We start from the raw sequence: 16,143 nt of genomic DNA, 5'->3' as shown, positions 1-16,143 counted from the left end.
ATACAGGAAGCTTGGGGCTGGTGCACTGGGATGACCCAGAGGGATGGTATGCGGAGGGAGGTGAGAGGGGGGTTCAGCATAGGGAACACATGTACACCCGTGGTGGATGCATGTTGATGTATGCCAAAACCAATACAATATTGTAAGGTAAAATAATAATAATAGTAATAATAAAACAACAAAAAAAACTGAAAAAAAAAATATATATCCTGAGACAGTAAGTGGAAACATACATAGCAACACTATGGAATGCAGCAAAACCAATTCTAAGAGGGAAATTTATATTGACAAATGCACACATTAAGAAAAAAAGAATGATCTTAAATATACAACCTAACATTACACCTGGAGTAACAGATAATTTTGGCCTTGGGGTACAAAATGAAGCAGGGCAAAGGACAACAGTTTTGTCAAGACAACACGCTGGTCAAAACAAACACCCTTTTCCCAAAATACCAAGAGATAACTGTACATGTGGACAACACCAGATGGTCAATACCAAAATCAAATTGATTATGTTCTTTGCAGCTGATGATGGAGAGGCTCTAAACAGTCAGCAAAAGAAAGACCTGGAGCTGACTGTGACTCGGACCATCAGTTCCTTATTGCAAAATCAGCCTCAAATTGAAGAAAGTAGAGAAAACCACTAGGCCATTCAGGTACAACCTAAATCAAATCCTTTATGATTGTACAGGGAAAGTGAAAAATAAATTCAAGGGGCTAGATCTGGTAGACAGAGTGCCTGAAGAACTATGAACAGAAGTTTGTAACATTGTATAGGAGGCAGTGACAAAAGTCATCCCAAAGAAAAAGAAATGCAAGAAGGCAAAGTGGTTATGTGAGGAAGTTTAACAAATAGCTGAGGAACAAAGAGAAGTAAAAGGCAAAGGAAAAAGGGAAAGATGTACCAAACTGAATGCAGAGTTCTAGAAAAGAGCAAGGAGAGTTAAGAACACCTTCTTAAATGAACAATGCAAAGACATTGAGGAAAACAATAGAATGGGAAAGACTAGAGATCTCTTCAAGAAAATTAGAGCTATCAAACAAACATTTCATACAAGGATGGGCATGATAAAGTCAGAAATGGTAAGGACCTACCAGAAGCAAAAGAGATTTAAGAAGAGGCAGCAAGAAAACACAGAAGAACGATATAGAAAGGTCTTAATGACCTGGATAACCACAATAGTGTTCTCATTCACCCAGAGCCAGACATTCTGGAGTATGAAGTCAAGCGGGCTTTATGAAGCATTAGTACGAACAAAGCTAGTGGAGGTAATGGAATTCCTGTTGAGCTATGTAAAAATCCTAAAAGATGATTCTGTTAAAGTGCTGCACTCAATTTGTCGGCAAGTTTGGAAAACTCAGCAGTGGCCACAGGACTGGAAAAGACCAGTTTTCATTTCAACCCCAAAGAAGGGCAGTAACAAAGAATGTTCAAACTGTCATACAATTGCACTCATTTCACATGCTAGTAAGGTTATGCTCAAAATCCTTTAAGCTAGGCTTTAGCAGTACATGAAGCAAGAACTTTCAGATGTACAAGCTGGATTTAGAAAAGGCAGAGGAATCAGAGATTAAATTGTCAACATTCACTGAATCATAGAGAAAGCAAGGGAATTCCAGAAAAACATTTACCTCTGTTTCATTGACTACACTAAAGCCTTTGACCACAGATCACAACAAACTCTGGAACATTCTTAAAGAGATGGGAATACCAGACCACCTACCTGCCTCCTGAGAAATCTGTGTATGCAGATCAAGAAGCAACAGTTAGAACTGGATATGGAACAATGGCTGGTTTTAGAAAAGGCAGAGGAACCAGAGATCAAATTGCCAACATCCGCTGGATCATCGAAAAAGCAAGAGAGTTCCAGAAAAATATCTATTTCTGCTTTATTGACTATGCCAAAGCCTTTGACTGTGTGGATCACAATAAACTGTGGAAAATTCTGAAAGAGATGGGAATACCAGACCACCTGATCTGCCTCTTGAGAAATTTGTATGCAGGTCAGGAAGCAACAGTTAGAACTGGACATGGAACAACAGACTGGTTCCAAATAGGAAAAGGAGTTTGTCAAGGCTGTATATTGTCACCCTGTTTATTTAACTTACATGCAGAGTACATCATGAGAAACGCTGGACTGGAAGAAACACAAGCTGGAATCAAGATTGCCAGGAGAAATATCAATAACCTCAGATATGCAGATGACACCACCCTTATGGCAGAAAGTGAAGAAGAACTAAAGAGCCTCTTGAGGAAAGTGAAAGTGGAGAGTGAAAAAGTTGGCTTAAAGCTCAACATTCAGAAAACGAAGATCATGGCATCCGGTCTCACCACTTCATGGGAAATAGATGGGGAAACAGTGGACAGTGTCAGACTTTATTTTTCTGGGCTCCAAAATCACTGCAGATGGTGACTGCAGCCATGAAATTAAAAGATGCTTACTCCTTGGAAGGAAGGTTATGACCAACCTAGATAGCATATTCAAAAGCAGAGACATTACTTTGCCAACAAAGGTTCGTCTAGTCAAGGCTATGGTTTTTCCTGTGGTCATGAATGGATGTGAGAGTTGGACTGTGAAGAAGGCTGAGCGCCAAAGAATTGATGCTTTTAACTGTGGTGTTGGAGAAGACTTTTGAGAGTCCCTTGGACTGCAAGGAGATCCAACCAGTCCATTCTGAAGGAGATCAGCCCTGGGATTTCTTTGGAAGGAATGATGCTAAAGCTGACACTCCAGTACTTTGGCCACCTCATGCGAAGAGTTGACTCATTGGAAAAGACTCTAATGCTGGGAGGGATTGGGGGCAGGAGGAGAAGGGGACGACAGAGGATGAGATGGCTGGATGGCATCACTGACTCGATGGACGTGAGTCTCAGTGAACTCCGGGAGTTGGTGATGGACAGGGAGGCCTGGCGTGCTGCGATTCATGGGGTCGCAGAGTCGGACACGACTGAGCGACTGATCTGATCTGATGGAACAATGGACTGGTTCAAAATTGGAAAAGGAGTTCAACAACGCTGTATATTGTCACCCTGCTTATTTAACCCACATGAAGAGTATATCATGCGAAATATCAGACTGGATGAATTACAAGCTGGAATCAAGTTTTCCTGGAGAAATATCAACAACCTCAGATATGCACATGATATCACTCTATCGGCAGAAAGCGAGGAAGAACTGTAGAGCCTCTTGATGAGAATGAAAGACAAGAGTGCTGGTTCAAAACTCAACATTCAAAAAACTAAGATTATGGCATCTAGTCCCATCACTTCATGGCAAATAGAAGCGGGGAAAGTGGAAGCAGTGACAGATTTTCTTTTCTTGGGCTCCAAAATCATTGCAGACAGTGACTGCAGCCATGACATTTAAAGATGCTTGCTCCTTGGAAGAAAAGCTATGAAAAACCTAGATAGCATACTAAAAAACAGAGACATCATGTTGCTAATAAAGGTTTGCATAGCCAAAATTTTGGTTTTTCCAGTAGTCATGTATGGCTGTGAGCGATGGACCACATAGAAAGCTAAGTGCCAAAGAATTGATGCTTTCAAATTGTGGGGCTGGAGAAGACTCCTGAGAGTCCCTTGGACTACAAGGAGATTAACTAGTAAACTCTAAAGGAAATCAACCTTGAATATTCACTGGAAAGATTGTTGCTGAAACTAAAGCTCCAATACTTTGGCCATCTGATGCACAGAGCCAACACATTGGAAAATACTCTGATGCTGGGAAAGATTGAAGCAAAAGGAGAAGAGGGTGGCAGAGAATGAGTTAGTTCAGTTCAGTTCAGTTCAATCACTCAGTCGTGTCCATCTCTTTGTGACCCCATGAACCACAGCACGCCAGGCCTCCCTGTCCATCACCAACTCCCAGAGTCCACCCAAACCCATGTCCATTGAGTCGGTGATGCAATCCAACCATCTTATCCTATGTTCCCCTTCTCCTCCTGCCCTCAATCCTTCCCAGCATCTGAATATGAATTTGAACAAACTCCGGGAGATATTGGAGGACCAAGAAGACTGTTGTATTGCCATCCATGGGGGTCACAAAGTGTCAGACATGACTTAATGACTGAACAACAACAACACTGCACTTCTAGAACTAGAAGACAAGAAAAAAATAAACCAAAAACTAGCAGAGGGAAGAAAAAAATAAAGATTAGGCAAAAAATAAATGAAACAGAGTAGAGGAAAATGATAGAAAAAAATTGACAAAACTAAGAGTTAGTTCTTTGAAAAAATAAAGAAAAATGATAAACCTTCAGATAGACTAAGAAAGAAAATTAGAAGGCCCAAATAAATTTAGATAAGAGACAGGGGACATTAAAACTGATACTATAGAATATGAATCATGAGAGACTACTATAACAAATATATGCCAATAATTTGTATAACTTAGAAAAACAGCTCAGATGTTTTCATTGGTGAATTCTATCAAATATATAGACAAGAAATAGCACCTATTCTTTTTAAACTCTTCGAAAACTTGAAGAACTCCCTAAGTCCCAAAATCATTTTACATGGCCAGCATTAGCCTGATACTAATGCTGTGTAAGAGAACTACAAGAAAAGAAAATTACAAACCAATGTCCCTGATTAATATAAATGCCAAATTTCTCAACAAATTTAGCCAACTGAATTGAACAACACCTTTAAAAATTATATATTATGATCAAGTGAGATGGATACTTAGAATGGTTCAACATGTGTAAATCAATAAATGTCATATACCAACCACATTAATAGAATGAAAGAGAAAAATCATATGAGCATCTCACTAGATGCACAAAAGGTATTTGACAAAATTCAACATCTGTAATTTTTAAACTCTCAAATAATTAATATAGAAGGGACAATCCTCAACATAATATAAACTTTATATGAGAAACCCATAGTTAGCATCACACTCATTTTTTCTCTAAGATCAGGAACAACACAAGATTATTTGCTGTTACCATTCTTAATCCACATAGTACTGGAAATCCCAGCCAGAACAACTAAACAAAAAGAAATAAAAGGCATCCAAATTGAGAAGGAAGAATAAAATTATCTCCATTGCAGATGATATGATATTATATATAGAAAGCTCTAATGCTATTCCAAAAAAGGTACTGTTAGAACTAATAAATTTAATAAAGTCACAGGAGGCAAAATCAATCTACAGAAATCAGTTGCATTTCTACACAAGGGAACATTCAGTGGGAAGTGGGGGGGTGCATAATCTCATTAAAATTGCACAAGAAGTAATAAAATATTAAGAATAAATTTAACCATAAGATGAAAGAGCTATGCAATAAAAGTAATGACTTGAAAGAAATTGAAGAAGACACAAATAAAATGGAAAGCTATCCCATGTTCACAGATGTAAGAATTAATCTTGTTAAAATATCCATACTCCATAGTCATCTATAGATTCAAAGCAATTCCAATAGTATTTTTCACAGAAACAGAAAAAAAAATCCTAAGATTTGTGTCAAACCATAAAAGTTCCAACAGCCAAAGCAGTCTTTATGATGAGAAGAGAAAATGAAAATAAAATTATAGGGGACTTCCCTGGTGGTCCAATGGTTGAGAAGCCCCCTGCCAATGCGGGGGACATGGGTTTTGAGAGGGTAACAGGCAGGAAGGCTAGGGGCCCCTAATCAGAGGAAATAGGCTGCAAATGTCAGACGTTTTTTATCTCTCTCTTAAGCAACAGAAGGGAACAAACTGCAAGCGTCAGATTTCTTCCCTTCTCTATACAAAATTAAAAGGAGGTTTATTTTAAAATTCTTTGTTGCCACTGATGACACCTTATTTCACCTGAGCTTAACGTTTCTCAAACCTTGAGCTAACCAATGTGTTATTCTTATGGAAATATTTTTAAGTTATGTTAATGAGCTAAGTATATACCTTAGATTCTGTTTTTCTTCAAGGCATTTCCCCCAAAGATTAAGAATGGACTTGACAAACTAGTATGCTTTACTCAACAAGACAGTATGTTTTGCTCATGCAAATGTTCTCTTTAGCTTTGTTAATGAGACTATGTATTTGCTTGGAAACCTACCTTTCTTCAAAATTCATGTCAATTGTTTTATGGCCTGGAATGACTCATCTTGTGCCAGTCTTATCTCAAAATGCATGTTGTTGGTGAGGGGCCCGGTGCCATTCTCTGAGTTATGAAACATTTCCTTTCTCCAACTAGTAGTCTGCTAGTTGGTATATAACTTCCTGCTAAAGACTAGCAGGGGGGCACTCTTTCTGCCCTCTTCTGAAGTCTATGTCAGAAACTTTCTCTATCTCTTTTATACTTTAATAAAACTATATTATACAAAAGCTCTGAGTGATCAAGCCTAGTCACTGACCCCAGATTGAATTCCTCTCCTCCAGAGGCCAAGAATCCTGGAGTCCTTCACAGCTCAGCAACAACCTCTCAGTTCAATCCCTGGTCCAGGAAGCTTCCACATGTGGGGAAACCACTAAGCCCATGCGCCACAACTACTGAGCCTGCGCTCTGCAACCCAAAAGCCACAACTACTGATGGCCACTTGCCTAGAGCCCATATTCTATGACCAGAGAAGCCACCTCAATGAGAAGCTTATGAACCACAAGGAAAAGTAGCCCCCAGTCGCCACAGCTGCAGAAAGCCCACGTGAAACAATGAAGACCTAGTGAAGCAAAGAACAAACAAAAAATAAAGCTGGAGGGACTTCCCTGGCAGCTCAGTGATTAAGACTTTGCTTCCATTGCAGAGGGTGTGGGTTAAATTCCTTGTCAGGGAGCTAAGATCCCAAAAGCCTTGTGGCCAAAGGGAAAGAAAAAAAAAAAAAAAAAACCAGAAGCAATATTCTAACAAATTCAATGAAGACTTTAAAAATGGTCCATATCAGGGAAATTCCCCGGTGGTCCAGTGGTTAAAAATCTACCTTCCCATCTGAAAAGATGTTCAATATCACTAATTATTAGAGAAATTCAAATCAAAACTACAATGAGGTATTACTTCACACCAGCCAGAATGGTTATCATCAAAAAATCTACAAATGATAAATGCTGGAGAGGGTGTAGGAAGAAGGGGACCCTCCTACACTGTTAGTGGGAATGTAAGTAGGTCCAGCCACTATAGAGAACAGTATGGAGGTTCCTTAAAAAGCTAAAAATAGAGCTACCATATGACCCTGAAATCCCACTCCTGGGCATATATTCAGATAAAAACATAATCCAAAAGGATAGTACTGTTTACAATAACCAAGACATGGAAGCAACCTAAATGTCAATTGACAGAGGAATTGATAAAGAAGATGTGGAACATATATACAATGGAATATTACTCAGCCATTTAAAAGAATGAAATAATGCCATTTGCAGCAATATGGATGGACCTAGAGATTGTCATACTTAGTGAAGAAAGTCAGACATAGAAGGAAAAATATTGTATGCCATCCTTTATATGTGGAATCTAAAAAGAAATGATACAAATGAACATACGAAACAGAAAGAGACTCACAGACTTAGAGAATGAACCTGTGGTTGCTGGGAGGAAGGATGGGGGAGGGATAGTTAGGAAATTTGGGACAGACATGTACACATTGCTGTACTTTAAATGGATATGCAAGGACCTACTCTACAGCACAGAGAACTCTGCTCAGTGTTATGTGGTACCCTGAATGGGAGGGGAGTTTAGGGGAGAATGAGTACATGTATATGTATGGCTGAGTCTCTTCACTGTTCTCCTGAAACTACCACAACATTGTTAACTGGCTATACCCCAATACAAAATTACAAAATTAAAATTAAAATTAAAAAAACATTATCCTCAATGGTGAAAAATTGAAAGCATTTCCTCTAAAGTCAGGAACAAAACAAGGGTGCCCACTTTCACCATTACTATTCAACATAGTTTTGGAAGTTTTGGCTACAGCAATCAGAGCAGAAAAAGAAATAAAAGGAATCCAAATTGGAAAAGAAGAAGTAAAACTCTCACTATTTGCAGATGACATGATCCTCTACATAGAAAACCCTAAAGACTCCACCAGAAAATTACTAGAACTAATCAATGATTATAGTAAAGTTGCAGGATATAAAATCAACACACAGAAATCCCTTGCATTCCTATACACTAATAATGAGAAAACAGAAAGAGAAATTAAGGAAACAATTCCATTCACCATTGCAACGAAGAGAATAAAATACTTAGGAATATATCTACCTAAAGAAACTAAAGACCTATATATAGAAAACTATAAAAAACTGGTGAAAGAAATCAAAGAGGACACTAATAGATGGAGAAATATACCATGTTCATGGATTGGAAGAATCAATATAGTGAAAATGAGTATACTACCCAAAGCAATTTATAGATTCAATGCAATCCCTATCAAGCTACCAACAGTATTCTTCACAGAGCTAGAACAAATAATTTCACAATTTGTATGGAAATACAAAAAACCTCGAATAGCCAAAGTGATCTTGAGAAAGAAAAATGGAACTGGAGGAATCAACCTACCTGACTTCAGGCTCTACTACAAAGCCACAGTTATCAAGACAGTATGGTACTGGCACAAAGACAGAAATACAGATCAATGGAACAAAATAGAAAGCCCAGAGATAAATCCACGCACATATGGACACCTTATCTTTGACAAAGGAGGCAAGAATATACAGTGGATTAAAGACAATCTCTTTAACAAGTGGTGCTGGGAAATCTGGTCAACCACTTGTAAAAGAATGAAACTAGAACACTTTCTAACACCATATACAAAAATAAACTCAAAATGGATTAAAGATCTCAACATAAGACCAGAAACTATAAAACTCCTAGAGGAGAACATAGGCAAAACACTCTCTGACATACATCACAGCAGGATCCTCTATGACCCACCTCCCAGAATATTGGAAATAAAAGCAAAAATAAACAAATGGGACCTAATTAAACTTAAAAGCTTCTGCACATCAAAGGAAACTATTAGCAAGGTGAAAAGACAGCCTTCAGAATGGGAGAAAATAATAGCAAATGAAGCAACCGACAAACAACTAATCTCAAAAATATACAAGCAACTCCTACAGCTCAACTCCAGAAAAATAAATGACCCAATCAAAAAATGGGCCAAAGATCTAAATAGACATTTCTCCAAAGAAGACATACAGATGGCTAACAAACACTTGAAAAGATGTTCAACATCACTCTTTATCAGAGAAATGCAAATCAAAACCACTATGAGGTACCATTTCACACCAGTCAGAATGGCTGCGATCCAAAAGTCTACAAATAATAAATGCTGGAGAGGGTGTGGAGAAAAGGGAACCCTCTTACACTGTTGGTGGGAATGCAAATTAGTACAGCCACTATGGAGAACAGTGTGGAGATTCCTTAAAAAACTGGAAATAGAACTGCCTTATGATCCAGCAATCCCACTGCTGGGCATACACACTGAGGAAACCAGAAGGGAAAGAGACACGTGTACCCCAATGTTCATCGCAGCACTGTTTATAATAGCCAGGACATGGAAGCAACCTAGATGTCCATCAGCAGATGAATGGATAAGAAAGCTGTGGTACATATACACAATGGAGTATTACTCAGCCATTAAAAAGAATACATTTGAATCAGTTCTAATGAGGTGGATGAAACTGGAGACTATTATACAGAGTTAAGTAAGCCAGAAGGAAAAACATAAATACAGTATACTAACTCATGTATATGGAATTTAGAAAGATGGTAACGATAACCCTGTGTACGAGACAGCAAAAGAGACACTGATGTATAGAACAGTCTTATGGACTCTGTGGGAGAGGGTGGGAAGATTTGGGAGAATGTCATTGAAACATGTGAAATGTCATGTATGAAACGAGATGCCAGTCCAGGTTCAGTGCACGATGCTGGATGCTTGGGGCTGGTGCACTGGGAAGGCCCAGGGGGATGGTATGGGGAGGTTGGGAGGGAGGAGGGTTCAGGATGGGGAGCATGTGATTTTTAAAATCAAAAAAAAAAAAAAAAAAAATTACAAAATTAAAATTAAAAAAAAGAATCTACCTTCCAATGCAGGGGATGCAAGTTCAAACCCTGGTTGGAGAACAAAGATCCCACATACCTCAGGGCAACTAAGCCCACACTCAAAGCCCCTGCCCTGCAACTAGAGAAGCCCAGGCTGTGACTGAGATCCTACATGCCACAACCAAGAGTTCATACTCAGTGGTAACTAAAGATCCCACATGCTGCAAAAAAAAAAAGATAAAACAGTCCGTGTGCCCCAATAAGATTTGATGCTCGATGGACATGAGTTTGAGTGAACTCTGGGAGTTGGTGATGGACAGGGAGGCCTGGAGTGCTGCAATTCATGGGGTAGCAAAGAGACGGACACGACTGAGCGACTGAACTGAACTGATTAAAAATAAATATATCTTTAATAAATGGTCCACACCAAAAAAAAAAAAAAAAGCTGGAGGTATCACACTTCCTAATTTCAAACTGCATTACATAGCTAGTAATCAAGTGTTTTGGTGATGGCATGAAAATAGACACATAGAGCTATTAAGAGAATTGACTACCCAGAAATAAACCCATGCATGTAGTCAATGAATGTTTTATAAGGGAACCAAAAATATTCAGTGAGGAAAAGATTTTCTTTTCAGTAAATGCTGTTAAGAAAACTGGTTGTTTACATGCAAAAGAAGGAAATTAGATCCCTATCTTAATACTATAGAAAAAAAAGTCTCAAAATATATCAAATACATAAATCTATTTAAGACCTGAAATCATAAAACTCCTAGAAGAAAACATAGGGGAAAGGCTCCTGGCTGTGGATCTTGATAATGATTTCTTAGGTATGACACCTAGAGTATAAGCCACAAAATCAAAATAAACAGTGGGACCACATCAACATCAACCTAAAAATCTCCTGTAGAACAGAAGAAACAGTATACAAAATGAAAAGATAATCTATGGGGTGGAAAAAAATCACTTGCAAATCATATATTTCATGAGGAGTTAATATCCAAAATATGTAAGGAACCCATATGACTCAATGTCAAATAATTTAAATTTAAATAATTTAAATTTTTAAGTGGGCAAAGGATATACACATTTTCCCAAAGAAGATATAGAAGTGGTACCTGAAAAAGTGCTCAATATCACTAATCATCAGGAAAATGCAAATCACAATCACAATGAACTATTGCTTGACACCTCTTAAGAGTGGCTATTATCAAAAACACAAGAAACAGCAAGTATTGGCAAGGATGTAGAGAAGGAAAACTTGTAAGATGTTATTGAGAATGTCAACTGGTATAGCCACTATAGAAAGCAGTATGGATGTTCCTCAAAAAACTAAAAATGGAACTACTATGTTAGCCAGAAACCCCACTTCAGGTACATATCTAAAAAATGAAAGCATGATCTTGAAGACATGGTTGCACTCTCATATTTATTACACCATTATTCACAACAACCAAGACATGGAAACAACCTAAGTGTTCACTGACCATTAAAAGGATCAAGAAAATGTGATAAATAGAGACACACATATCTCTATAGATAAAGATGTGGGTATAAGCATAGAAATTATACATATAGATACACACAGTGAAATAACTCTTCAGCTACAAAAATATAGGAAAATTTGCCTTTTGGGACAACGTGGATGGATCTTGAGGGCATTATGCTGAATGAAATGTCAGATAAAGACAAGTACTCTATGATCTCACTTACACGTGTAATCTAAAAAAACCAAGTTTGATTGACCTGTACACACTACTATATTTAAAATTAATAACTAAAAAGGACATACCATATAGCACAGGGTACATGGCTCAATATCCTATAACAATCTAAATGGGAAAAAAATTTGAAAAAGAATAGATACTTGTATGGATATAACTGAATCACTTTGCTATACACCTACAACTAGCACATCATTGTTAATCAACTATACTCCAATATAAAATTTAAAAAAAACTTAAAAGTCAAACTCATAGAAAAAGATTAATTGGTGGTTTCCTGGGCAAGGGAGTAGCATGGGGAAAGGGAGAAAATGGTCAGAAGGTACTTTAAGTTATAACATGACTGGTGATGAAATGTACATGTGACTGTAGTTAAAAATATGAGATTGTAAACTTAAAACATTGCCAAGAAAGTCAATCTTAAAAGCCTTGTCATGGGAATTCCCTAGCATTCCAGTGGTTAGGACTGTGTACTTCCACTGCCAAGGACCCAGGTTCAAACCCTGATCAGAGGACTAAGGTCCACCAAGTTTATGTCTGTTAGCTGCTCAGTCTTGTCCAACTCTTTACAACCCCATGGACTGTAACCCACAAGGTTCTTCTGTCCATGGAATTCTCCAGGCAAGAATACTGGAATGGTTTGCCGTGTCCTTCTCCAGGGGATCTTTCAGACCCAAAGATCAAACTCTCATCTCTTTGTCTCCTGTATTGGCAGGCAGGTTCTTTACCACTAGCACCACCTAGGAGGCCTATGTTATATATATATATATATATATATATATATATATATATATATATATATATATATATATATACATATATATATATATATAATTGTTAGCATAAAAACAAATTGATTTATTTAAACTTGAACTGGAGAACTTTAACAAGCTCTGAAAACAGAAGCCCCCAAAAGGGAAATTTTATGCATGACTAATATCAGAAACTTCCAAGAATCTAAAAACAAAGGGAAGATAAAATGAAAACAACAAACTGGGAGAAATAACTGCAGCTTATAATGGAAAAATTCAAAAGGGACAAGGACTCTGGACCCAAACTGCTCAGGTTCAAATCTTACCTCCACTAATTACACTTTTCTCACCTTGGGCAAGTGATTAACTTTGCTTTGCCTCAATTTTCTGATCCATTTTTTAAGATAAAATATACAGTCAGGCTTGTAAGATTCTTGGGCACTCAACGGAGTTCATGTAAGTGAATGTGGTGTAAGTACCTAGGTGTGCAGATAGCAACAGTTATAGTATTAAGAGCTCCAACATAAATATGGACAAAAATGACCAACATCTCAAGTTAAAAACGACAAATGTCCTGAGCAAGTAATTTAAAAATGAAGGACTATATTAGCTATTATAGACCAGTTCTGTTAAAAAAAAATGGCTGAGATATTAAAATTTGATAAACAGCCAATGTTGCTGAGGCTATGTGGAAACTAACATTCTCAGACATTTGTCTGATAACTAAACTTCAGTGCAAACATTTCTGTCTGGCACTATTTTAATTTCTGTGTATCAAAAGCCTTAAACGTATTCACAGTCTTTTAAATAAAAGTGCAATTTCACTTATAGAATGTGATTAAGAGAAACAATCATAGATGGTCCTTACATTTAAATGTAAGAAAGTTCAGAGCAACTTTCTTCATAACAGCAAAAATACTGAAACTAACCAAATGATCAACATGGCTAATTATGTGAGTATATTGCATTTAAAGGGGCTTCCTGGATAGCTCAGCTGGTAAAGAATCTGCCTGCAATTCAGGAGATCCCTGTTTGATTCCTGGGTCTGGAAGATACCCTGGAAAAGGGATAGGCTACCTGCTCCAGTTTTCTTGTGCTTCCCTGTTGGCTCAGATGGTAAAGAATCCGCCTGCAATGCAGGAGAACTGGGCTCAGTCCCTGGGTTGGGAAGATCCCCTGGAGGAGGGCATGGCAACCCACTCCAGTATTCTTGCCTGGAGAATCCCCATGGACAGAGGAGTCTGGCAGGCTACAGTCCATGGGGTCGCAAAGAGTCAGACATAACTGAGCAACTAAGCATAGCACAGCATTTAAGACATATGATGAAATAATTGAAGGCAATTAAAATTTTCCATATCATCACTATAATATGCTACAATAAAATGCTTTAATATGTACAAGAAATATAGAAAGATATAGGAAGAAATCCAAAATACATTGTAAGTTTTAAAAAACACAGGTTACAAAGTCATACATACTGAATTATGCATAATCTTGGAAGATCTAAGTTTTTGTGCCTAAAGGCATCAACTGTGTTTGAAGGGATCATTTTTCAGCAATGTCCAGCATGGATTTCATGGTGGAGACTCCTGTAATGTATGCCCAGCTCAGAAATCATCAAATGCTCACAAAGCTTGGGACTATTGTTTTACAAGGAGCAAGTCCACTGTTGTATGAGGTACAAGAATAACTTTTTAGTAGGTTGACACTGAGCAGTGTTGTTTCAGGGAAATTAAAAACAGTGCTTGCTTTGGTGAAACCCTCTTGCTTCTTAAGTAATTACTAAGCAAACTTCCTACAGTTTTCCTAGTAAGGTCAGGGCCTTGCATCAGAACACATGCTGTCTCCCCACCACCAGGGGATCAAAACCCACCTCTGCCCTCCAAAGCCTTCAAGAGGAGACTCTTCAGCATCTGCCCAGCACTACAGGAGCAGATACGAGGAGGGAGGGGGCTTCCCAAAGAGAACTATGGACTGGAGGCTGAGGTCTAGGGGACCACAGGGAACTCTGAGAGGAGACAGGGCTGCACTCTCAGCCAGACCAGCACCTACATCTGAGAGAGCCACCTCCTCCAGGCTGGAGACCAGATTCTCCACAGCCCCAGCCCTGATGCCCTCTGTCCTCTCACTCAGGGGAAACCAGCTCCAGGGAAGGACAGGAGAGGGCACAAAGAGAAAAAATGTGCCCTATGGAGTCACAGCAGATCCTGGGAGGGGAAAGGACCATCCCAGGACCCCAGCACATCAGAAAACAGGTCACGGGGAGCAGGACAGGGACTCGGGAACTTATACATTTGGGGCTGCACATCAACTGATCTCTATATACAAGAGGTCCCCTCTCCTGGCTGCCAGCTTCTCTGCTTTACAATGAACACCTGGTGGGAACAGGCGAGGCCAGCAGGGAGAGCCTACACAGAGCCCAGTGCTGCACGGACACAGCAACAAGCAGAGGGGAGCCCGGGGAATGGGGGAGAGGAGCCAGAGAGAGTCAGGCAGGTGCACTATTATCTATGATCTGGTTACATGCAGTGGCCATGACACCCAGCCCTGTGGGCACCCTGTGTGCTTCACAGGCTCAGTCCCTGCTCAGCAGCCCCATTCCTCTCACACAGATGGGCTCCACACACTCTCACATACTCCTCACACACACACCCTCACACACCCTCATATACTCCTGACACACCCTCACACACATACCCTCACACATTCATCCCTCAGCCTCACACGCACAAAAATGGACACACACAAACTGCACACACACACACTCCTTACCGTCGCAGACACACACAAGCACAAAGCCTACAGGAGCATAGGCACAAGAAATGTGGGGACCCAGGGGCAGTGATCACACACCAGGCACGTGGAGCATGTGGGAATAGCCCAGAGTCCCAACTGAGGTCAGTCACTGGAACGTCCACACACTGGGAGCCACTGGGACTCTTAGATGCTCCCTGAGAACAAGGGAGATAGTGGAGGTGACTCAGGCTGACCTAGCTCGGTCCAGACCAAACCTCACTTCTCTATAAAATCTGCCGCTATGATCAGTGGACCCCCCACAGGAAAGGGACCAGTATTCACAGTCAGCGTGGCTCCTTTTTGGTCAAAAACACTGAGGCTTGGCTCCAGAACTCCAGACACCTTTCTCTTCACCAAGGCATCTACTCCCCTGCTGTGAACCAGGACAGAGGGGCAGCTCTTACCTTGACCACCCACCATGGTGCCGAGGACGAGGACACAGAGTCCCCACAGGGAGAGGTGTCTGCCCAGAGCCATCCTGACCCTATGTCCTCAAGGTCACAGTCCCAGCTGCAGGATCAGCCTGTGAGGAGTGTCAGGGTACCAACCAGGGTATATATAGACCACCCCTTACAACCTCCCTCCTGAGAGCCAATAGCGACACCTCTCACCATTTCAGGCACTATCGGAGGCTGCACCTGCCCCTTTCTGAGCACCAATGAGCTTCTGAATCTTCAACATCTCCTTATATGAGCAACACGGTCCTTTGACCTCCTGCTTCCGTGGTCCCACTACCTGGACTGGAGTAGAAAAGCTGCATCAGGAGGCATGAGTGGTTTTCTCTCCCCCATCACACTGTATGATCAGTGTAGACTGTGAGGTCTCGCAGGGTCAGGATCTAGTATCAGTTGGCCCATAGAATATCTCTGGTGGAATCAAGCATTGATCTTCCCTGGCATGAGC

At 39.8% G+C, this 16,143-nt stretch overlaps 1 protein-coding gene across 1 annotated transcript in view; it reads right to left on the bottom strand.

Annotated features, from left to right (window-relative positions):
- The window catches only part of LOC147372829 (antigen WC1.1-like), an 86,111-nt gene extending 70,394 nt beyond the window's left edge, over window positions 1-15,717 (bottom strand). Inside the window, exon 1 of the mRNA XM_086404352.1 lies at window positions 15,645-15,717. Within this exon, the coding sequence (XP_086260478.1) occupies window positions 15,645-15,717 (73 nt within the window). The remainder of the gene's footprint in view (window positions 1-15,644) is intronic.
- Between the last annotated feature and the right edge of the window lie 426 nt (window positions 15,718-16,143).

Source organism: Bos grunniens, chromosome 5, assembly GCF_055505025.1.
Source record: "Bos grunniens cultivar Pamir isolate PY7600 chromosome 5, Bosgru_T2T1.0, whole genome shotgun sequence".
In the NCBI taxonomy this organism is placed as follows: Eukaryota; Metazoa; Chordata; class Mammalia; order Artiodactyla; family Bovidae; genus Bos; species Bos grunniens.
The sequence above is the reverse complement of the archived record's forward strand: the minus strand, read 5'-3'. Positions and strand labels throughout refer to the sequence as shown.